The sequence below is a fragment of the Periplaneta americana genome, chromosome 9, assembly GCF_040183065.1.
Source record: "Periplaneta americana isolate PAMFEO1 chromosome 9, P.americana_PAMFEO1_priV1, whole genome shotgun sequence".
NCBI lineage: Eukaryota > Metazoa > Arthropoda > Insecta > Blattodea > Blattidae > Periplaneta > Periplaneta americana.
This window is the reverse complement of record NC_091125.1, coordinates 114,724,407-114,748,655: the sequence shown is the minus strand read 5'-3', so window position 1 is coordinate 114,748,655 and position 24,249 is coordinate 114,724,407. Positions and strand designations below refer to the sequence as shown.

The 24,249-nt window shown below is 35.9% G+C and overlaps 1 protein-coding gene across 1 annotated transcript in view; it reads right to left on the bottom strand.

The window, feature by feature from the left end:
- Positions 1 to 24,249, bottom strand: part of LOC138706401 (tensin-3-like) — an 812,914-nt gene that overhangs the window by 771,991 nt on the left and 16,674 nt on the right. Inside the window, exons 2-3 of the mRNA XM_069835653.1 lie at positions 14,553 to 14,661; positions 1,121 to 1,158 (exon numbers count right to left, since the gene is read on the bottom strand). Of these exons, the coding sequence (XP_069691754.1) occupies positions 1,121 to 1,158; positions 14,553 to 14,661 (147 nt within the window). The remainder of the gene's footprint in view (positions 1 to 1,120; positions 1,159 to 14,552; positions 14,662 to 24,249) is intronic.

Below are 24,249 nucleotides of genomic sequence, written 5' to 3'. Positions count from 1 at the left end.
CTGTAGTTCGTACATTTTTCTCATTTACAGTTCGGTGTCTTCTTTGAACGCCCACTTAACAGATTTATGGCTTCCTACTCAAACCTCTCTGACCACCCCCAATCACATGTTACATGGCTGCCACATTTATAACGACCCTCGACCGCTAAATAACTGCTACTTCAGTTTATTTATAGATGTGGCAACTCTCCCTCCACGTGGAAATGAAGAAAAGCTATCATTTTTTCTAAACGAGGACTGTGATTGGTTACTAACAGGCTGAGACAAGATTTGTGTCACAGAAAATTCGACCAATTAGTAAGGGGCGCTGTAGAACGTCACTCGGAAACTTTAGTACTGCACACGAGAAAGTTGAACGAACTATAAATGTTTAACCAGTAATGTTAGAGAGAGCGTTGTAATGAACGCAATGAAATATTTCAAGAAAGCTCTATATATTTATAAACATAATGAGATGTTAAAAATGTTGGTGTGCCGGAATTTAGATTATTCAGGAATTTCGTTTTTTTTTTCATGGATGAATTTCAACTTTCCTAATACATTAAATAAGTTTAGAGGAAATATCCAAAGAAATGGGGAACAATTAAGAGGTACGATAAGGGACATTTTAATCCGAGAATAGAATAACACAGAGCTAAGTGACAATGGATTGGAGAACCCATAAAGAAGTATAAGTAACGTACACATTACGGATTTGTAGAGTATTAACTGCGATGCTTAATCTTGTCTTTAATAAAAAATGAAGTTTTATTTACAAAATAAAGACTAACTTGTTAAATAACATCAGAAGTACTTAATCACACAGAAAATGTATTGTTCCTTGTGTATAATTTTGGTACGTAAAATGTTGTCAAACAATTCTTTCAGTGATTTTTTTTTTCTGAAGACGGTACTGGTATTTTACGAGACAACAGTTATTGCACCACTTCGCATAAAATGTAATCTAAAATTCAAGTAAAACACGAGACAACAAAATCCTACACAACTTGAATTTCTGTAAGACATCGATGAATATTACTCCGTTAACAATAACTAGACACTGTGAAGAAGAAGTTGAGTACCACCAACAGTCCCACAGCAGAACGTGGCGTAGATTGTAGATACTTTTGAGATTTCCTACCTTGTTCTCGCAGGCTTTGTGACACACGTACTTGCACACTGCAACAACAGAGAAGCAATGGTTAGCATATAAATAATGTCATTAGTACAACCAAGATTACAAAGTGCAACTCAAATCAATATAATAATTGATAGAACCATAGCTTTATTTCGTATCTACGTAATAGCAATCTTGTCAGACCAAAATTGCATAATTTGTATTATGTAATTTCATAGAAGGAAGAAAACATAAACAGAATGGAAAAGGAAATGTTTTTGTATATCGTAACGTGAACTGTAGCCAATAGCCTAGTGTTAGCTTAAGAATTAATAAAACTTACTCTCGCTTTTGAGATGAATACCCAAATTCAAATCTCAGTGGGTGCAATTTATAATTATTGTATTATTATAAATAAGCAACCTGCCACATTAAGCAGGGGATGTTAGGCACATCACGTGGACACAGGGGCGTATTTTGCGGGCTACCGGCGGTAGCCCAAGGAAATTACAAAAGAAAAAGTTTATAATATAACATAATGTAATAATTTTGTATTATTAGTTTTACCATAGTAATTAAAATTAAAGTAATTGTTAGATATATTTTGTGTAATAATAGGGTCAGCGGTAGCCCAAACCCTTTAACCAGTATACGCCACTGCGTGGACATTATAATGTACTACTCGACCACTTACGTGAATCAAACATATAGCTTGAGACAGAAATATATATATATATATATATATATATATATATATATATATATATATATATATATATGATGTGCTTATGGAAATCCGTCTACTAAAACTATGTTTGCAGCATCTAAGTTAAATATCTTCATATATAATAGGCCTATACAAAGTTGTCAAACTTTAAAAAGATACTAAAACACCAGAGAAGCTGTGAGTAGCCTACTTAAAATTTTCTTAAACCCATCTTAAATCCATTAGGCCAGCGTTTCTCAAACGTTTTTTGTAGTGGGGACCACTTTTTTAAGCCAGAACAGTTCCGAGGACCACCTTACTCTTGTTCCCTTCGAAAGCAAATTTATAATTTTTGTAGTACTATATTTTAATATCAATACATTTATATTTTAAAATAGAATTAATTGATTAAAGTTAATTTAATTAAATTAATTTTATGCCTGTTAGTATCAAATAATTAAGCTAATGTTAATAGAAAAAAATTCATTTTTGTTTATTTAATAATTCAAGGCTATTAGAGTTTGGATAATCTTTAACTTATTAACTAAAAAAAAAATAAATAAATGTTGTTACTCACATTAATGAGATGCATGAGCCTGGCAATTCTTGCACAATTTTTCTATATTTGGACGTATGCTGCTAAGCATAAGTCGGAGATTGTCACATACTTCGAGTCGATTTCGGTAGCCTACTTTGTTTTTATTAGAGTTAGTGATGAAAACCCTTTCTCACACAGATACGTAGAAGGAAACTGAATTATAATCTCTAAAGCACCATTGTACATTTCACTGTATTCTCTTTTCACTTGTAATGTAGCCCAGAAATTAACTATATCTTCCGCTTGGAATTTCATTTTAAGTCCGGTGTCATTCGAGAATTCAACTAACTGTTCTCTTTCACTCAACGAAAGTTTGTTATTTTCAATATCGCAATGAAAGGGATCACGAACTCATGAAAATTCATCATATTTACTCGGAAAATAAGTTTCAGAGTATGACCTCAGAGTCGTATTATTGGTGTACGACGTACAGTACATGACCATTTCAATGTGTAGACTGGGTGTTGGCAAAACTATTAAGAAAGTCATAAATACATGAAAAGGTTCGGTACCCTGTTATGTATTTGGGTAGTCCCTGGCTGGGTTACAGGCGCGGCGCCAGATGTGCAGGGAAAAGATGGCGAGAAACAACACGTTCATAGTGCTTTAAATCCCTCTTTTGTTGTTGAGAGTAGAGTGGGAAGTCAGTAGACGGATAGGATAATAAATTTCATAAAATGTCTGTACTGAGAGAAAAAGTGAAAGGTGATTGTCATGTATCATTTCCAAACTCTGAGATTTCCAGCTATAGAGTGATACGCAACTCGTTTGAATTTTATTTTTTTCTTCTGCCTTTTTTGTAGGACCACAAGCGCAGACCTCGAGGACCACAGGTGGTCCGCGGACCATAATTTGAGAAACGCTGCATTAGGCAGTAGACTATCAACGGAAAGGCTCTCTTGAAACCGTGGGGAACAATTATTGTTATTAGCAATTTTTTTAGATATAATGTGTAGAGAAAATCCTTTTAATAAACAATTCACGTTAAAGTGTAAACAAATGTCTTTAAAATAGCAAAAATGCACAGTATACGTATCAGATTGTTCAGATACGAATGCTTATTTATCTGGTTAAACTAAAAAAATAATAATAATAAAAATAAAATAAATCCATCCATCCATCCATCCATCCATCCATCCATCCATCCATCCATCCATCCATCCATCCATCCATCCATCCATCCATCCATCCATCCATCCATCCATCCATCCATCCATCCATCCATCTATCTATCTATCTATCTATCTATCTATCTATCTATCTATCTATCTATCTATCTATCTATCTATCTATCTATCTATCTATCTATCTATCTTCAGGCGGATTGAGAGACCAATTGCACCCATACCTCTACCTTTACTATGCCGTCAGTGAAAAAAGAAGTAAAACGGATATTTAACTGAGCATTTTGAATAGGTAATAATTGGTTCAAAGAAAAGTAACAGTTTAAAGAAAGGAATGAATAATCACACACAATAAATAATTAATGAAAAATACTCACGTGTTACTAAATGAATTAAAAGTAAATTGAGACCGTAACAGGAGAGTCTTCTATCTTATGCATTGACGACGATGACGACATTGGTGGTGATGAATGAAACAATGTTTTGTACTAAGAAAGGACCGTTATAGAATTGATGAGGACGTCACACTTTACAAGAGAATTCGTCACACATTAAATATTCTTCACAACCTATTTAGTCACAGTTTGCGTTCTTGTCACGACTCTTGTCTATATCACATAACCTGTAATTTTCCAGTCACTGCCAGGAGCATTATTGCACAGTTTAGTACTTAACGTTTTCTAGTCAATTTTTAATTTCCTCTTTAATCTGTTTTCAATTCAAGTAGCAGTTCAGATGTGAACGGTGTTTGTAATGCTCCTTGGCAATGCTGGGCACTTTCTCTAGGGATCCAGAAATCATCATTACCATAATCATCATCATTACCTTCCCCATGGGTTGTAGCCTGGCTGTTCGGTTCCAACTTCAAGGAATTCTTGGTCTTTCCATCTTGCGTTGGGAAACGCTCTTGTTGTTCATTCATTGATAGCTTTCTGCCCAAGGGCAGGTCTTTCACTGCAAATCCAGAATTCTCCAATCTTTCCTATTTTCCACCCTCCTCTTAAGGTAAGCGTTCACTACATCGTATCGCACGCATCGGACGAATCACACGGATCGGAAAAAGTCTATCTTTGCTATAATTGTTATGTAACCGCGTTCACTACATCGTATCGCACGCACCGCCTCACGGCAAATCCGTCCACGTTTCTCGGATGGGCAACTTTTCCGATGCGTGCGATCATGGCCTTCTTTAATAAATCAATTTTAATTGGTCAACTGTTACTAATAGGCTATGTTGTGCCATGTTCAGGTCGCGCCAAAATGGCAGACGGAAAACTTATTTCGCGTGTAGAAAATTGCGAAGAATTATATAATTTGAGGCTTTCCCATTACAGTAATCAAGTCATTTCTTGCAAATATATTATGTAACCAATATTTCTTTCGTTTCTTCCTCTTCAATTAAGACGCATGAAGCATTTACAAATTCTTATTCGTTAACAGACGTAATTAATAGACCTAACCTCAACTCCTCTGTTTTCAGTAATGTCAATATTGTACGACGTCATGTTTTAAACAGCTGATAGGGGAATCCGATGAGGAGATGAAATGGAGCCGTTATAGTGAACGCACTGCACTTAAACTATCCGTTGCGTGCAATTCGTACGAACAGTGCGATGCGATGTAGTGAACGCTTACCTTAAGTCTCTGCATATGATCCATATATAAATGTTGTCCATCATCTGATATCTTCTTGTGTCCCGAACTTTTCTCCCATTCAACATACCTTCCAGTATATCCTTCAGTAGGTAATATTTTCTTTCTCGCCAGTGACTCACCCAGTTTCTTTTTCTCTTCCTGCTGAAGTCTGTAGATTCATAATATGAAACTGAAGACCTCCCCGGAAAAAGGATATAACATCAAATTCTTGAAACATATGATGTAAGTGGGAAGAGTGTTGTTTCTTTGATGGTTTGTTTGTTTGATGGTTTGTTTGCTTGTTTGTTTGTTTGTTTAATGGTTTCTTTGTTTGTTTCTTTGTTTGTTTATTTATTGATGTATTTATGGATTGATTGATTTACTTATTTATTTATTTACTTACTTATTTGTTTATTTATTTATTTATTTACCTATTTATTTATTTATTGATTTACTTATTTATTTACTTATTTATTTATTTATTTATTTATTTATTTATAACAATAATATTGCGTTCTATGACTGAATTTACTTGTATCTTGTTTAGTCAAATGGCTATGTTAGTAAATATAGGCCTAATGAAATATGCCCTTTCTCCTGAAACAGGAATTACAATTTTGTTGGTTACATCCTCATTCCGGAAAGGTCTGCAATTAACTCTGTTAATCTACTTGTGTCTATTCTCTCTGCTTTGTTCTAACCAATTCGTCCTGTTCTGAGTGATGCGTTCGCTAATGTTGAATGTCTTTACATTTCTTATTTAAGATCCATATTAACTCGCCTGTGGCCTAGTGGTTAGCCTCTACCTTCTACTGTGACGACCCGTGTTCGATCTCCATCTGGGTCATGAAGAACTTTGCTGTGGATAAAGACGTCACGAGGGTTTCTTCAGGTGTTCTTTCGTTTCCCTCACCATTATCATCAATACTCCAAATCACTCTCACTCTGCGAGTTGTAGAGCAGGTCTCCAGAACAAATAAAGGTGGCTGAAAGTTGTACATACTCGTGCTTAATAAAGACATGTTGTTGTTATAATAATAATAATAATAATAATAATAATAATAATAATAATAATAATAATAATAATAATGTCATTATTATTATTATTATTATTATTATTATTATTATTATCTATGTTTTTCCTTTAGAAATGATCAGACAAGAGGAGAACCAAATCTATTTTCCATAGAAGATAACATCCAAGTTCACAGAACTTGGCCGAACATGGCAAGAATGGAAAACGGAAGAATTCCTAAACGGGCTTTATTTTTCAGTTTGTTAATGACGGAGAAAAAGTTGCTCCGTTCTACGTACTGAATGCTCTGCTACTGAGCTACATCGAGGCTCAATTCACAGTATCGGATAGAATCTTTATTCTTTGGTTTTTCCTTTGTGACCTTACTCCTTGTTCGACATACTTACTTACTTACTTACTGGCTGTCTTTTAAAGAACCCGGAGGTTCATTGCTGCCCTCACATAAGCCCGCCATTGGTCCCTATCCTGAGCAAGATTAATCCAGTGTCTATCATCATATCCCACCTCCCTCAAATCTATTTTAATATTATCTCCCCATCTACGTCTCGGCCTCCCCAAAGGTCTTTTTCCCTCCGGCCTCCCAACTAACACTCTATATGCATTTCTGGATTCGTCCATACGTGCTACATGCCCTGCCCATCCCAAACGTTGGAATTTAATGTTCCTAATTATGTCAGGTGAAGAATACAATGCGTGCAGTTCTGTGTTGTGTAACTTTCTCCATTCTCCTGTAACTTTATCCCTCTTAGCCACATAGGACCAAAAAATTAATATTCTCTACATGGTTTATTTTTCAGACCAACAGGACGAAGACATGTTGGCTGTCCGGGAGAGAGATGGAAATCTGTAGTCGGAACATGACATTTCCCTAAACCTCGAAGTGAAGATGATGAAGATGTGGCTATTCCCGTTTCCCCCGTCATTTTCATTACACCACTTCTCCATTATCGCCCTGCCATTATTTCGTCTTTGAACGGTAGGCCTATATTATGTACTACGTGAATATTAAATAACTAAAACATTATGTAAATGTAACGTTGTTTGAAACTAAATCTACAATTTGTCAAGTGGAGCAATCGCAATAACAGCGTACTAGCCTTGATTCACGCTTTATAGGTTGGCGATCCTAGCCCGAAGCGTGGCGTTTCCTGCCATTAATTTGCTTCATTGAGTACTGCATCTCTTAGTGGCAAATTGAGCTCACACAAAGGCAACATCACAAGGCCCAACTTATTTGCATTCAAAAGTGCGAACAGATTGCTTTTAATGCAGCCAATCCACAAGGAAATTAAATTCAAAATAGCTTTCCATGATTAACTTGCTGATTCAATTAGCATTCAGGGGCATCACGTGGGCGGGGCAGCGCGGTAACCTGACCTTACAGGCCTAAGGAGTAGAATATGCAAATCAAGTGGATCAGAATATAAGCTTATAGCTACATTTTGCCAATAGTAAACTAAACTAGTTTTAAAAATATGGCATGAAGGCCTACCGGGTGACTAGTAATTAACATTACCGTGTTGTTATACCTAACAGTAGGGAACCTCATTCAAATGACTGGGCTTTCCACGCTGATATCGTTGTCCAAATTCCGATGAATTAAAGTGAAAATTGTGTTGTTCGTATGCTTCATTTGATATTTGATATTTGTCAGCCAACTTTACAATTCATAGTTATGGTGGACCTTTACATTTCTGCTTTTCGATCCACTTTTTTATTTCATTTATTATAATCCATAGATCTTACACGAGCAATGAAGCTTTAAGATGTGGAACAAGTCAAATTTTTACAATATTACAATTACAATTTTTAAAAATTTTTACAATTTTTACAATATTTTACAATTTTTATAGTTTTACAATTTTGTAATTTTCTACAATTTTTTACCATTTTTTTACAATATTTTGGCGAGATGTAGTAAGATGAGGTGAGGCCCGAGGACTCACCAAAAGATTACCCGGCATTTGCCTTTAGATTGGGGAAAACCTCGGAAAAAACTCAACCAGGTAATAAGACCAAAGGAGTGAAATGAAGTGAGGCCGAGGACTCGCCATAGACCATCCGGCTTCAGTCCCACGGCTGAGGAAAACCTCGGAAGAAACCATTCAATGAGACCAAAGACGGATCCAACCTAAGCCCGAGCGCAGCTCTGGATCAGCAGCCCAGCGAGTCTGCCGACTGAGCTACATCGATGGCTCTACTAAAAATACACAGTACATAGCCAATAAGATTATTAAATTTACAAACGCAAACGATTATTCTTCAGTTGAGCTATATGTATAATACAAAACAAGTACCCTAAGTTAATTCAATTTAAGGCATAAACAATTCAATCAGTTATATACATAAATTGATAATACATATCATGCAAATTACTTCATCTAATATATACCACCCTTTTATGTTAATATATTAATTTGCCAAGTATTTCCTGATTACTTCCTATTCATCTGCTTTAACTGAATTTGCTATCTATTCTTCTCTATCTACCCTCTTTCATTCTCTCTCAAACCTAGACTGTTTTCCTTTCATTTCTCGCTTTATTATTAGATCTTTCCACGCTTGGTGTCAACTACTACATAAAGGGAAAGGAGTGATTATGTAATGATGAGTGCCCCAAAGCTAATTCATGGATGTCCAGCAAAAAACCTCTTTCAACATCTGAATACGTCATCTGAATACCTCACTTTCCACAAGTTTATTTTTTTCATACATAAGGAACATTTTTTTCTAAATTACTGTATTATCTTAAATTTGCAGGACTTGTACAGGGACATCATTTTATTTTTACTAACATTTTTAATATTAACCTAGCTATACCTATGGATCAACGCCGTTTGCTACCTCCTTCCACGACTGGAGTCCGATGATACTGGCGTAATGTACAAACAAATCACTTTACTAGGTATAGGAGGGAAGAAAAGTAGTTCATCCATTTAAGTAAAGTAGGAAATATCGCGATTTTGAGTTTGATCATTTTCATTAGGTTTTTGTTTAATCAAAATACAGTACTGTATTAACAATAAGTGTTTTTACTCACGAACTGAGCTATCCATGCGAACGTATTCATTATGCAGTGTATATTATACTATCTACAGCACATTAGCGTACAATATAGGGAATGAAGCTAAATTGAAAAATAATCATAATATGGATATTTAAACACATTTTTGAAAATGTTGGCCGTTCACTTCGATACAGGCTTCAGTTCTAATGTGTATATTATCGCACTATAGACTATTGTACCTAATCCCAATTACCAGTTTCGTCCTTCGTACTAGTAACTCATGTTGAAATAACTCTGTACCTACTCTATAAAAGAGTACCTTACGTACTGTAAATTCAATCTCCACTTCTGCCCGATCCGAAAAGATAAAATTACTCAGACATACTATCTACTGTCCGTCCAAGTGGTTATGTCGTAGGATCGTAGAAAGGGGGGAAATCACGTGACAGTTAATTAATTAACGAGGCCCTTTTATTTAAGTTATTTTAAATAGTAGTATAATATTACGTAGACGTCCAATTCCTAACAGAAATTAATGTTCTCAGAAAAGAGCTAAGACAGCCCAGCCACTAGCTGGCGAATAAAAGCTGGTGGGGGAAACCGGGATACGACGTAGGCAAATGGACGACAGTACCTGTGCGAAAATAATTCAATATTGAAAGCTCTATCGTCACTGGAAAACGCGAACATATTTTTGGAACGTACTGTTCACTATGACCGTAAGGCTACTATGACTGTATATGCGGTCTTGGATCTGTGTGGAGGACGATTGAACTTCATCAGTAGAAGGGGTGGGAGTGAAGTACATTAAAAAACTCAGGTACAATAAAAATTGAAGTAAAAATAAAATGATGTCCCTGTATATCTCTTTAATGAAAGATTTCATGTACTATAATGCAATGAAAAAAATATTAAGTATTCTTTAATTACAAAAAATAATATCTTTAAGAAAATAGACATTATATAAAAATCCCTATGGTACAAAGTATTAAAAATATGTAATAGACTACAACAAAAAAATCAAAATCCAACTGTCAAAAGTTTAGGAACAATATTCCTTAGATTTAACATTATAGGTACAGGACGTTTCGGGTCCCCTTAAGAGGTTAATTCATCATTTGAGACAACTGAAGCTATGTTTAATGCTGCCTTCGCCCTATGAGTCCTCTCTGAGATTCAAAATCGGGATGCCAGCGTTCAAAATATGACACTGCTTGTAACTTATGACTGCACCCATAGTAAGTAGGTAAGCGGTAACTTTTTCCGCAGGTCTGTTTTAGGAAGGGAACGATAATTTTGTGCACCTTACAAATTCCAGTAGGACTGTGGCCTTGTAACCTTGTCATTGGACGCAACGCAAGACCTACGCATTGTCACTGAATGATTAATGAAGTAGACGAGAAGCGATAGTTTATAAATATAGGAAATATTATTAAAACTGGCAATGAAATCGTACAAGCAGCTACGCATTTAGAAGATTTAAAATCTTTTCTTCCTTCTGGACGTTCTTTTTCGAATTCTCGAGCAATTTACACTTCTTTTGACAGTTCTCTAAGCTTAATTTTAACTGGTCGAGATGTAAGCGATGTCTAGGACGCTGGTTTAATACCGTGTGAAAGCTAATGTTAGGCAGTAGAGAATGGGAGTTGCGAACCGAGACTTCGCTCGAGCGTGGGATCGAATCCGGGTTAGGCTGATTATCTGGGATGGTTTGGTTTGAATACGTCTTTAAAATCAGATCGACACATGGGGTACCAGGACGTAAACGATGTAAGCTTGTAGGGTGATCCATTCCAACACCATGACTAGTAACACAACTGAAATAAACGTGTTCTCGTTCGAGCGGGTATACTATTAAGATGCGAGCATGAATTTAGCGGGGACTGCGGCGACAGGAGGTAATTTTTGGATTGTGTGGAAATATACTATAGACTGTATAGATATCTCGCGACTTCTATGTGCTAGCATCCTGCTTTTAGTGTCAAACAAAAGATCTCGTCTACATCTGTCGATTTAAGACAGACATATTCACGTAAAACACACGACTGTTTCCGACACAGCCACACCCTTTTTTTTCCGAATTTCAAGCGTAACCATGACGAATCCTCGGAACCATGTCGCCAAATACCATATGTCTACTACTAATTACACCAACGCTAATAACCTCGTAATTGATATAGTGTTGTTAAAAAAATTCTCCTTTTATACGGGAGGTTCGAGTTCGATCCCAAGGACCGGCTATTCTGACTTAGTTTTTCGTGATCTTCCATGTCTCTCCAGGCAAAAGCCGGGATAATACCAATTTCAAGGACTACGACCTATCCTTCATAACTTAATTTTGTATGTCATCTTCTCACCTTTCTCTTAATTCATTAGAGCATATTTATTAGTATATTTTGCACTTTTTAAGGGCATATTTGCATTCATATTTAGTATTCATGTACTATATGAATTTCCGGGTCCTAATCATTAACATTCGTACTGTTACAGGAAACTAATTTCTCTCCATTTATTAATGCATATTTATTGGAATTTTTGCACCTTTTAAGTGCATAATTGCATTCATATTTAGTTTATTATTTACTGTATGAATTTCCGGGTCCTACTCATTAACATTCATACTGTTACAGGAAACGCAATATCTCTCCATTTATTACTGGATATCCATTGGCATTTTTGCACTTTTTAAGTGCATATTTGCATTCATTTAGTAATTATTTACGGTATGAATTTCCGGATCCTACTCATTAATATTCGTATTGTTACAGGTAACGTAATTATTCTCCATTTATTACTGGATATTTAATGGCATATTTTACACTTTTAAGGACATATTTACATTCATATTTAGTAATTATTTGCTGTATGAATTTCCGGATCCTACTCATTAACATTCGTACTGTTACAGGAAAAGTAATTTCTCTCCATTTATTACTGCATATTTATTGGAATTTTTGCACCTTTTAAGTGCATATTTGCATTCATATTTAGTAATTATTTACGGAATGAATTTTCAGGTCCTACTCATTAAAATTCGTACAGTTATAGGTAACGCAATTTCTCTCTATTTATTACTGCATATTTACAGGCATATTTTGCACTTTTAAGTGCATATTTGCATCCATATTTAGAAATTATTTACTTTATGAATTTCGCGGTTCTACTCATTAACATCCGCACTGTTACAGGAAAGGTAATTATTCTCCATTTATTACTGCATATTTACTAGCATATTTTGCACTTTTAAGGATATATTTGCATTCATATTTAGTAATTATTTACGGTATGAATTGTTGGGTCCGACTCATTAACTTTCGTACTGTTACAGGTAACGTAATTTCTCTCCTTTTATTATTGCATATTTACTGGCATATTTTGCACTTTTAAGGACATATTTGCATTTATATTTAATAATAATTTACCGTATAAATTTTCGGGTCGTACTCATTAACATTCGTAATGTTCAGGAAACGTAATTTCTCTTCATTTATTACTGCATATTTATTGGCACATTTTTCACTTTTTAAGGGTATTTTTGCAAGCATATTTAGGTTTATAGGACATGACCTTCCAAGCCCTAATATCGAAATTTTAATTAATGATGGCAAAATGAGTCCAAGATCCAACGGGAAAAGTTATCCAGGAATTCTGTTTCAGTTGGTTGAGGGAAAAACCTCGGAAAAAATCTCAACCAGGTAACTTGTCCCAAGCAGGATTTGAACTCGGGCCCGCTCGTTTCACGGTCCGTTATACTAACCGTTGCTCCAAAGCGGAGCTAGTCAGAGTCAGAATTGAAGTCTTATCCGAAGTCGAAGTTTTTCTTTTTTTATACCGACTCCACAACTTCTATTAATGAATGTCGAAAATAATTTTATAATTTAGAGTAAAAACTACATTAACTACATTCACTCTTCAATCGCTATATCTTTCGCAAAGAGTGGCACCGTTTTATGTCATCAATCATCATCCGTATTTCTGGATCTTCGACATTCTGTTCCCAGGGTCATCACAATGTCTTTAACATTATTTATCATCTCGCGCTTTACGTTCCTAGACACCCGGTTGAAGAAGTGTCCGCCGAAGACACAAACATCCGGTAGGTCGCAGATTCTTGTGCCTGTGAAAACAAAGCATCGCCACGCCCCCTGGGTCAACATGACCGATATTCTTGCCCGCCGACAAGCGGTTCCCACGGGTCGCTTCGTGAGTGACCGCTGATTGATTGCTGACTGAGATCAGCGGTCCGTGAGAGAGCCGGGGTGTTCCTGTCACTGATCATCTCTGCGCATGTTTGCTCTGAGTTATTCATTTAACGTTCTTCATGAAATATTCATGGAGGAGACACACCGCCTCCTCAAACGTCCGCGGGGGTAGTATCTTCGAGAAATTAGTAGTCGAAAGGTTTTAATAATAATAATAATAATAATAATAATAATAATAATAATAATAATAATAATAATAATAACCAGTCTTGAATAACAAAATTTCTGAATTTGTAAACATTTTAGCCATTATGAATATAACAAAACCTTCTAAAGCCCAAAAACAGACAGGACTGAAGTTAAACAAATCTTTCTAAAGGCCAGTTGTTTCTTATGATTCGAAGTCCAGACAATAATTAGGAAAAATAATACCAGAAATGAAATACGTTGCACTGGAAACCGAAAGGTTACGGGTTTGGATCCCTATGGAGGCATCTAATCCTTCTGGCAGCACTATGGCACTGAAAGTGAAGAGAAGCGAATAGGAGCATTTGAAATGTGGATATGGAGAAAAATGGAACGTGTGAAATAGACAGAGAGAGTAAGAAATGAAGCTGTGTTGGAAAGAGTGGGTGAAGAAAGAATGATACTAAAACTGATCAAGAAGAGGAAAAGGAATTGGTTGGGTCACTGGCTGAGAAGAAACTGCCTACTGAAGGATGCACTTGGAAGGAATGGTGAACGGGAGAATAGATCGGGGTAGAAGAAATCAGATTACAGACGACATTAAGATATATGCATCATATGAGGAAACGAAAAGGAAGGCAGAAAATAGGAAAGGTTGGAGAAAGCTGAGTTTGCAGTGAAAGGCCTGCCCTTGGGCAGAACACTAAATGAATGAGTGAATGAATGAATGAATGAATGAATGAATGAATGAATGAATGAATGAATGAATGAAAGGACGATAGTATCGTGGAAGAAGAAGAAGAAGAAGAAGAAGAAGAAGAATGGTACAATAAGAGACGTCGGTTTGCAGTTCTCTGAAGAAAGTCAAGCTGCAATTTTAAATAGTAGTCATATCTGTATCTGAGTACTACTCAAATGAATATATCGTGAGTAATATTAACATGGAGTTTGTATGTGCTCACCTCGACAGCAGCTGCCCTGGTGATGGATGGGCTGGTGACACAGGTTGCAAGGACGGGGCCTCTTGAACACTTTGCACCTGAACGTGTGGCTCTGAGTGTCCGCCTCGGGCTGCAATCAAATGTAGAACATGTTTCACATCTCCTTGTTAATAACTCAACTACACTCTGACAAACTACTAACATGCCATGAGGGGGAGGGGAGATGCACTCAATGACTGCTACGAAGCTCAACATAACATCATGGCGTTAAAGAATGAGCACAAAATAATGTTGAACTGTTGGAAGCGTGAAACATCTTTTAATTGCTATAGAAACAACAAAAATTACGTATTTAACATGTATATCACAACAAAGGCAAAGTTAAATCACATCGCAATTTATACTGATGGTTCTAAATCAAGTGATGGAAGTGGATGTGCAGTGATATCTGAAAATGAAATAATATCTGTTAAGTTACCAGAATCCTTTTCAATTTTTTCATGTGAATTATATGCAATTAGAGAATCACTACAGTATATTCTAAATGAAGACCATAACAATTCCATCACATTTTCAGATTCTTTAAGCTCATTAAAGGCGCTGAGTAATGTATGGACAACTGATAAACTAAGACAAGACATTCAGATCTTATACCATAAACTTATAGCAAAAGGAAAAGAAGTCATTTTCATCTGGATACCCTCTCATTGTGGCATTGCAGGCAACGATGCAGCTGATAGAGAAGCCAAACAAAGCACCAAAGATTCCACCAACCCCGATTATACCTTCTTACCACGTCGAGATTTAATTTCCCTCGTAGACAATAAATGTAAAGAATCATGGATTACACTTTGGACTCTCAATCCCTCCAGAAAACTTTTCGAAGTCAAATCAAAATGCTCCATTAATATACCGATCCACAAGCTTAATAGAAAAGACTAGGTTTTATTATCAAGATTAAGAATTGGACATACAAAATTAACCCATACCTACCTTATCTCAAGAAATGAACCACCAACCTGTGAAACCTGTCATTGCTTCCTGACCATCAAACACGTCACCATAGAATGCCGAAAATATCACACCTCAAGGAAAAAGTACAACATACCAAATGATATATCTACAGCACTCAACAATACAGATGTTCTTCTACAAGTAATTTAATTCTTTAAAGAAATTTCCTTGTATAATATGATTTAATTGTAAAATTTATACTGTTCATATACTCTGTTTATTAATTTTTTGTTTATTTATTTAATTTTTTACCTCTAGATACATTGTAACATATTGTGTACTTTGTTTGTAATCATCACTGCTTGTCTTGTATTGTTCTGAATATGAATACTGTGGTCGCAAAAAGACCCAGCAGTTATGCGACCTAAAATAAATCTTAAAAAAAAATGCAAACTTAATACATAAAACAAGAAGGAATATTAGTACTGAGTTAAAATAATAGCACTAGACAGGACAGTAACACATTTTCTGTATGATTCTGAAGACATTATTAAGTGTTGGAAAATATACAAGAGGAAGAAAAACAATAAAAAGTGGACTTTCTGCAGACGTGTACACGATTTTTATACAATATAAAGTCCTCTTTGTTCGCCACTTGGTGTACAGTACGATTATTTAGTCCTGACAGTCGCAGGAGATGTGCGCCTGGGACAGGCGAATCCATTTAATCGACATTTCATACAAGTTGAGAGGAAGCGAAGACATTTCTTTCCCCTTATACTTGCCCTGAGTCCGTCAGTAACAGTACGGTAGCTGTTACCTCTTATACCTGCACCCCCCCCCCCCCAAGTTCTACACACAAGAAAATAAAATATTAAATAAAGTACGTAAGTGGATATAAAATCCAGTGACACAGATGTTTAACAATTACATGTTTGCGTATATTTTAATGCCGTTCTTACAATATTTTCAATTAATAATTAAATTAAGGAATGTTAGTTTGTGTTGTGAAGTCAGGGGGGGAGTGACAGTGCAGATTGTCCCATTGTGTATGCTATAGAGTAGCAACTAGCGACGAAAAAAACATTTATCTTCTGCTCTCAGTAGCTTTTTAATGTGCTAGTTGATATAAACAACAAGAAAATGCAATATAAACGCTTAGTATAGACTTTCGAAATATGGATTACCGGTAAACATTTTCAATAGTAATTAAGAATTTTCACTATGTTCAAAATCAGTTAGTCGAACATTAGTGAGATAGACAATAGTATCCTCCCCTTCACGGATGGTAAAGAGAGTGAGTAGAGGAGAAGGCCTATCAACCAAACTGAAATAGGGATTAGTTACGCCAAGGGATGTTTAGATTATTCACTCGATTGCCTTCGGAGCGATCGGATGTCGTGCGTGCGGTAGAGCGGTATGTTTCCAGTATAATTAAGATGTACTGCATTCCTTTACCGACCGCTCGCCCTTATCTCTACTCCGGAACTCTCCCTACTCCTCCTATTACTTCCCCTCTTTCGCGTCGCTGAACTGTCAGGACTAAATAATCGGTCTGTAAGTCAAAAATACCTTTGCTTTGAGATAAACAGACTTTTACGTTCCTTTATTTAAAAAAAATTGTAGTAACAATTCCCACTATTGATGCCGAGATACATGAGAAGAAGTAAACGGATAGGCTCATTGTCCAAGTGCATCAGCGGTACCTGACTTACTTTTTTTTTTTTTAGTTGGTTATTTAAAGACGAGTTATCAACCGCTATGGTTATCTAGCGTCTGAATGAGATGAAGGTGATAATGTCAGCGAAATGAGCCCGAAGTCCAATGCCGAAAGTTACCCGGAATTTGCTCTGAATGGGTTGAAGGACAAACCCCGGAAAACCTCAACCAGGTAACTTGTCTCAATCAGGATTTGAACCCGGGCCAGCTCCCTTCACGGTCAGGCATGCTAACCGTTACTCCACAGCGGTGAATCCTGACTTACTTTACCAGGCACAAAACGCGAGGCGAAAATAATTTTTGTGCTCAAATTTCAAATGCACTCTGCTGGTAGTTTTTTTGTATTATGAACTTATTTCGCTTGTCAAATTAATACTTTTCCATATGGAGAATATAATGGCACACTAACTCAATTTCTATTATTTCTGACTTACACCACTTGGCGACCAAGCAGCTCTATTGTAAGCTAATCTATCATAAAATAGAACGAGCCGTTTCATTTCCTCGTAGTTGAGCGGTTGCTAACTCCTTCAGCTGACAAGCAAACGTTCTGATGGGGACAGATAAAAAAAGTTAAAATTTTTTCTTCCACCACGTTAATAATGTCAAAAGAAGTCCTTATACAAATTTTGGCCACTCGACCGCAATTACGAGGCCGTCCAGAAAGTGATTTTCCCTGGGGTCGTTTATAGAAAAAAGCACAATTTCATACAAATATTTATTGAAACAGATACAGCAATTTTTGCTAAATTTGTCAACATATCCCCTACTGGAATTGAGACATTAGTCATACCATGGGATCAATTTTTGTGCCGTAGAAGTCAGCCGCCTCAGTCCGGAACCAGAGTTTGACTGCGTCTGCACCTCTCTCTGTCGATCCTATGATATGAGAAATGTCTCAATTCCGATGGAAAATATGTTGGAAAATAGCTCAACAAGTTGTGTCCGTTCTAATAAATTTGTCTAATGAAATTGTGTTTTTTCTTTCTGTTAACGGCCCCTGGCGAATCAATTTTTTACGGCCCTCATAATTGCGGTCGAGTGGCCAAAATTCGTATAAGCACTTCTTTTGACATTATTAACATGATAGAGGAAAAAACTTTAACTTTTTATCTGCTCCCATCAGAACGTTTGCTTGTGAGTGGCTTAAGGAACTTTTAACATATAGGCCTATCATATTATAGCAATGATGATAGTGGTGAAAGTGAAGATGATGATGATGATGATGATGATGATGATGATGATATAGATAATGAAAATACGAGATGGCTATGTTTAGCGACGATGATGATGACGAAAATGGCGATGACGACAATTTTGATGGTGAAGTTTCTTCTATAAGGAAGTAGCGACGGGAGACTCGCTGACTTCATTCGTATGTAGCGATGTTCTATCTATTTAAGAGAAGAAATTACATTTTGACTGGAACCAGTCCATAAGTACTGTATATTTGATGTCGTTATGCAATCCAATTAATAGGATGTAGAGTAGAGCTTCACCCTGATGATATTGGTAGTTATTAAGGTGGTTATCTTTATTTGTATCTTCTTGGATTAGCCAGCGAGGCCATCGTGTTGCAACTATAGCCACTAATTAAACACAATAATGACTTTAATTTCCATGTTACTTTCCTTCCCTCAAACGACGACTGTACAGACAAGCAAGAAACTTTGTAACTAAACATTGGTAGTATTTAAACCATTCTCTTAAACTACAAAGGATACTTCAGTCAGATAATGAAATTACGATAACTGGACTATGGCGGAGTTTAAAGTTGAGGAAGAAACAGAATTTATCCAAGAAATCTTATCTCATGACTAAGGTTCGGATCAGTGGCGGCTGATTGGCTGAGGCAAGTCAGGCCGGGCCTCAGTCACTTAGCTTCCTTAAACCCTAGATCATATGTAACAGATTGCTCATCCCTATGTTAAAATCGGCAGCACTTTGAAGAGAACAACCGCCAGGATCGCCATCCGTCCACCGTAAACGAACACGAGATGGCAGTACAGTCGCTAATGCAATTCAAATGGGAGTTATGACGCGATTCCTTATGTACCAACTAGATGGCGCATAGTAAACCAGACAAAAGTTGTTACCATCAAAGCCTATAAGGCCGAGCAATCTGGGTATATATGATCGAGGCTTAAACTCAAGATTTTGTGCTTTTTAGTCATATATAACATGATATTAGTTATTAGAATGAAGCATATAGGCTAGCGTTGTAGAACTATTAGAAAACTTTGCGATGTTTATAGACCTGTCTTGCAGTAAAATTTGTTTCTGAGGCCCGAAATGTTCCGGCCTAGTCTGGCTTCTGCATTTCGTATGTTCCCACAGGTTTTGAGATTGCACTTGGAAAGCTGAAACTGAGGCACATTTCTTGTGGCCTCGTAGCCTAGCAGGTATTTGTCCAACCGTCAGTCTCCACTTCTTCCATTCAGAACCCGGTCTTTTGTCAATACCGGTCTCAAGATTGGGATAGGGTGAGAATAACAGTGGTGAATCGTCGAGATATGGAGTTGTTTATTATTATGCCATTTGTTTTCTGAGAAATATTTCTTTCTCCACTAGAATTTTTTGCTTTCTTTCTTCCTTATGTGCTTCTTATTTTGATATATACATCACAGTATATTTCCTTCAGAACGTCAACAAAATTGTAGATGGTTGGGTTGAATGTGTAGAAAGTCCCGTTAAATTTAGCGTGAAAAGATCCGCAGTTGTTTGTTGTGCGATTTGTCGTGTAGATCTACTGTACGCTGTCCGAATAACCGGTGGACACAGAGCTACGTTCGAAATATAATTATCAAAAATATAATCAGTAAATACTGCAATTCTTTCGCCTCGAGGCTGAATGTTCATAACATCTTCAGTAAAACAGTCATCGATATCTTCTGGGTTTGAAAAGAGTAAGCCAAAAAAGTACTTCAGAAACTTAACTTTTTCTGAATTTGCTTTAAATTCTGCTGTCAAACGTAGATTTTTATTATTTTTTTTTTCACCAATCCTCGCTTAGGTGAAACCGGCAGCCTCTGATTCTGACTGAAGGGAAAACAAGTTTGGCAGCAGTATGTATAGAGAGTTCAAAATCCACATACATTTCTGTGGGGCGAATAATACATCTCGTGATTTGCACTGTCTTATAATACACTGAAACATTTCTGTATAGCTTTTGATTTCTTTATTTGGCAGCAAAAAGAAAAATAAAGGCACATATATTTCATTAACAAGACAGGTACAATATAAAGGACGCAACTAACCGTCCTCTAGTGGGTGAGTGGCTCAATTAGGACGCAACTAACCGCCATCCGGCGTAGGGGACGCCAGCCCTATTGAGCAATGTAGGTACACCTGATGGATAAGCCATTTTAATTAAAATTTCAGACTGGTGAAGCGTAATCTCTAGGAAGAAAAAAAATTTCCAAGTACAACCACAGTCTAGTATATACAGTCACGAAGCTTGAGTTGTTGAGGGTACTAGGAACAATAGACTGTGCCAGTACTATTTCGCATTGTCTGTGATGAGGTGATAGTAGCGATCCTAGTGGTAAGCAACTATCTATGGATGCATATTCCCTACATATGATCTTCTATGCAAGAATATTTTCCACATAGGCTACAACTTATGAAGACTCATAAAGAAAAGGAAGATAGTCCCAGATGGATCGTCTCGTTAAGTAGCCTACATGTATAAAGAGTAGAGACCGGACATTATGAAGAAAATTTTTCCAATATATGAAATTAATGTTGGCAAAATGTGAAATATATATTTTAATGTTAATATCTTCGTTCCTAAACCATTTTGATCAGGTTCACATCAGTATTTATAAAATAAGTATTCAGAGATTTATAGTTTTGTGTACATTTAATATGCTACCAAATAAAATACAATAAATCTGCATAATTAAACAGTTTTTCAGCATCATTAAATCTTTACCTGAATGAAAGAATTAGGTAACTTAATTTTTGACACTGAAAAGAACAAAAAAAAACTTACGTTGGCTGGATTTAGTACTGGTTACAATACAACACAAGTAACTTTTCAATATTTTCTGACAAAGAATTACATCTTGTGTCAGTTAATATATTGTTTTGTACCTTGAAAAACACATGAAGTTTCAAAAAGAGGAGAAATTACGTAGACGGTAAAATTGATGGTTGAAACCCGTTTGAAACTCTAATTTACACGGTATACGAGTAGATATGGCAACAAAGAATGGCGAAGGTGATACAGAAGTCACACTTATTTTGTTTCGGCTTCTCAAATTCATTGACGCTACGAGTTAAATAATTCTAAAGAAAAATTAGAAGATTTCACTTGCTCTTGGGAATTTGAAAATTTCACTTGATCCTGGGAATTTGGAGATTTCACTTGCTCCTGGGAATTTGGAGATTTCACTTGCTCTTGGGAATTTGGAGATTTCACTTGTTCTTGAGAATTTGGAGATTTCCCTTTCTAGGAAATTTGGATATTTCGCTTGGCTTTAGAAATCTGGAGATTTCACTTGCTCCTTGGAATTTGGAGATTTCACTTGCTGCTAGGAATTTGGAGATTTCACTTGCTGCTAGGAATTTGGAAATTTCACTTGCTCTTGGAATTTGAGTTTTTCACTTGCTCTTGGAAATGTCGGAAAGTTGGGGAAATGGATGGGTTGGTTTTTTCAAACGTTTTCTCGAAAATATCTCTATCGTTTCTTTATAATGTGTAGAAAATCCGATCCAGTGATAGTTACAGTAATATTTTTTTTTGGTAGGTTATTTTACGACGTTTTATCAACATCTTAGGTTATTTAGCGTCTGAATGAGATAAGATGATAATACTGGTGAAAATGAGTCCGGGGTTCAGCACCGAAAGTTACCCAGCATTTGCTCATATTGGGTTGAGGGAAAACTCCGGAAAAAACCTCAACCAGGTAACTTGCACCGACCGGGAATCGAACCCGGGTCACCTGGTTTCGCGGCCAGACGCGCTAACCGTAACTCTACAGGTGTGGACTATAGTAATATTAATGGAGTGGAGAAAATGATGCAAAATATGGAAAAAATGAAGATTTTTATGAAATACTAAAATTTTACCAAAATATTATGAAATATAAAACTATACGGTGTGAATTTCATTCTACATAATGTGAATCGTGAAAATTCTTGTTGTAATATTGCTAGCAGGAATGATTTAGAATATGAAATTTCATATTTTACCTGTCTCTAACAATGAGAATACAAAGGCGGAAATATGTTGTGTCTCTTAAAGCTATTGTTGTAAATATTGTACAACCCTAGCGAGTACTGTATGTCCAATGATGTAATTTGCAGGACGTAACAAACAAATTCTTTACTCCAGGACAAATGAGATGAATATTTACGACCTTGTCAGATCGCGTTGACAAAGTTTTGTGCAAACACACTAACTAGTCAATTTATCCAATTAGGGTCATAACATATCCAGCTACACTGGGTGCCAGACCCCAATTAAACATTTAACTCTGTATTCAACTGTTGCACGACTAACTCAAATTTCGCTGTTAACATTTTCATTCATACACATACGCAAATTGTTTACACAGCGCGGTCGTATTTTATGCCACCAACCTCGCATAATTTAAGACTAGTTCTCTAAATACATAGTTACCTATCTACTGTACGTATCTACCTGGCTGCCAACTTTCGTTATGTCTATATGCCTGCCAACGATCTAACTACATAGGTCTACCTAATTACTAACCGCCAGAATTAGAATTAAGAAGAAAATGTAGAGTTCCGTAGGCCATTGGCTAAAGTTAGAAATAAAATATTTAGGGAAGACTTTATAAGTTACACTTTTACTACGTCATACTACTTTTGACCAATAAAACGGTACGGAACTACATGTTTCAACCAATCATGGCTGGTTATTCTACAAACCTGCAATTTTTATAATCTCCCTAGCATTAGCTTTTATCACCTCCCTAGCATTTGTTTGTTTTATCACCTCCCTAGTATTTCTTTCTTTGTTTGTCAATATTGCACTTTGAATAATTGTACCTTTTAAAATGTTTCATGTTTATTTCATTATCCTTAACTAAAACTTTTCTACCATTTATCTTCTTTATATTATTTAGGTTATGTTATAGCTTCTGCTGTATCAGATTATTGATAGTCACGTATCAGAGATTGTTTAATATATATTGATAACTGAAGTGATATGCAACTGTTTTAATAAAAATGAAACAATCAACGAAACCTTCTTGACTGGTAATCGTCCATAGAGCTCAATGAAGATTGTATAGTTGATGAGGTGACACAATAATATACTTTTCAAGACAGTTTAGTATTTTAGTAAGTCAATTAATATTTTATTGTATTAGAGTACTTTATTTCTTCTAGGCCTAATCTTTGTATAATTTCTTCTAATTGTGTAATAGTTAATTAAATCTCACTCGAGTTTTTATTTCCTCTAGATAAATCAAACCCTCTAGTGAGATTACTATAGACTATTAGGCTACACTTTTACTACGTCATACTACTTTTGACCAATAAAACGGTACGAAAGGACGTCTTTCAACCAATCAATGCTGCTTATCGCACAATTTTATCGTTTCCCTACATTTGTTTAATTTTATCGCTTCCCTATCATTTGTGTATTTTTATCACTACCCTAGCATTTGTTTCTTTGTTTGCCAACATTTCAAAGTGCAAATTATTTACGGTACTATAAAACATGCTTTGCGATCGTAATTTGTTTCCCCGAGTAGATAGTCGACTGAAAATAGCAGCTCCGTTCAAAAATTTTGGTGAAGATAACATTAGTGAAATAGAACTTTAGTAAGTCAATTAATATCTATTTTATTGTATTAGAGTACTTTATTTCTTCTAATCTTTATATACTTTCTCCTGTTTTTATCACCTTTCTACCATTTGTTTCTTTGTTTGCCAACATTTCAAACTGCAAATTCTTTACAGTACTATAAAACATGCTTTGTGATCGTCATTTGTTTACAGTATAGACACTCAACTGAAAATGGCGGCTCCGTTCAAACGTTTTGGTGAAGCTAATATTATTGAAATAGAA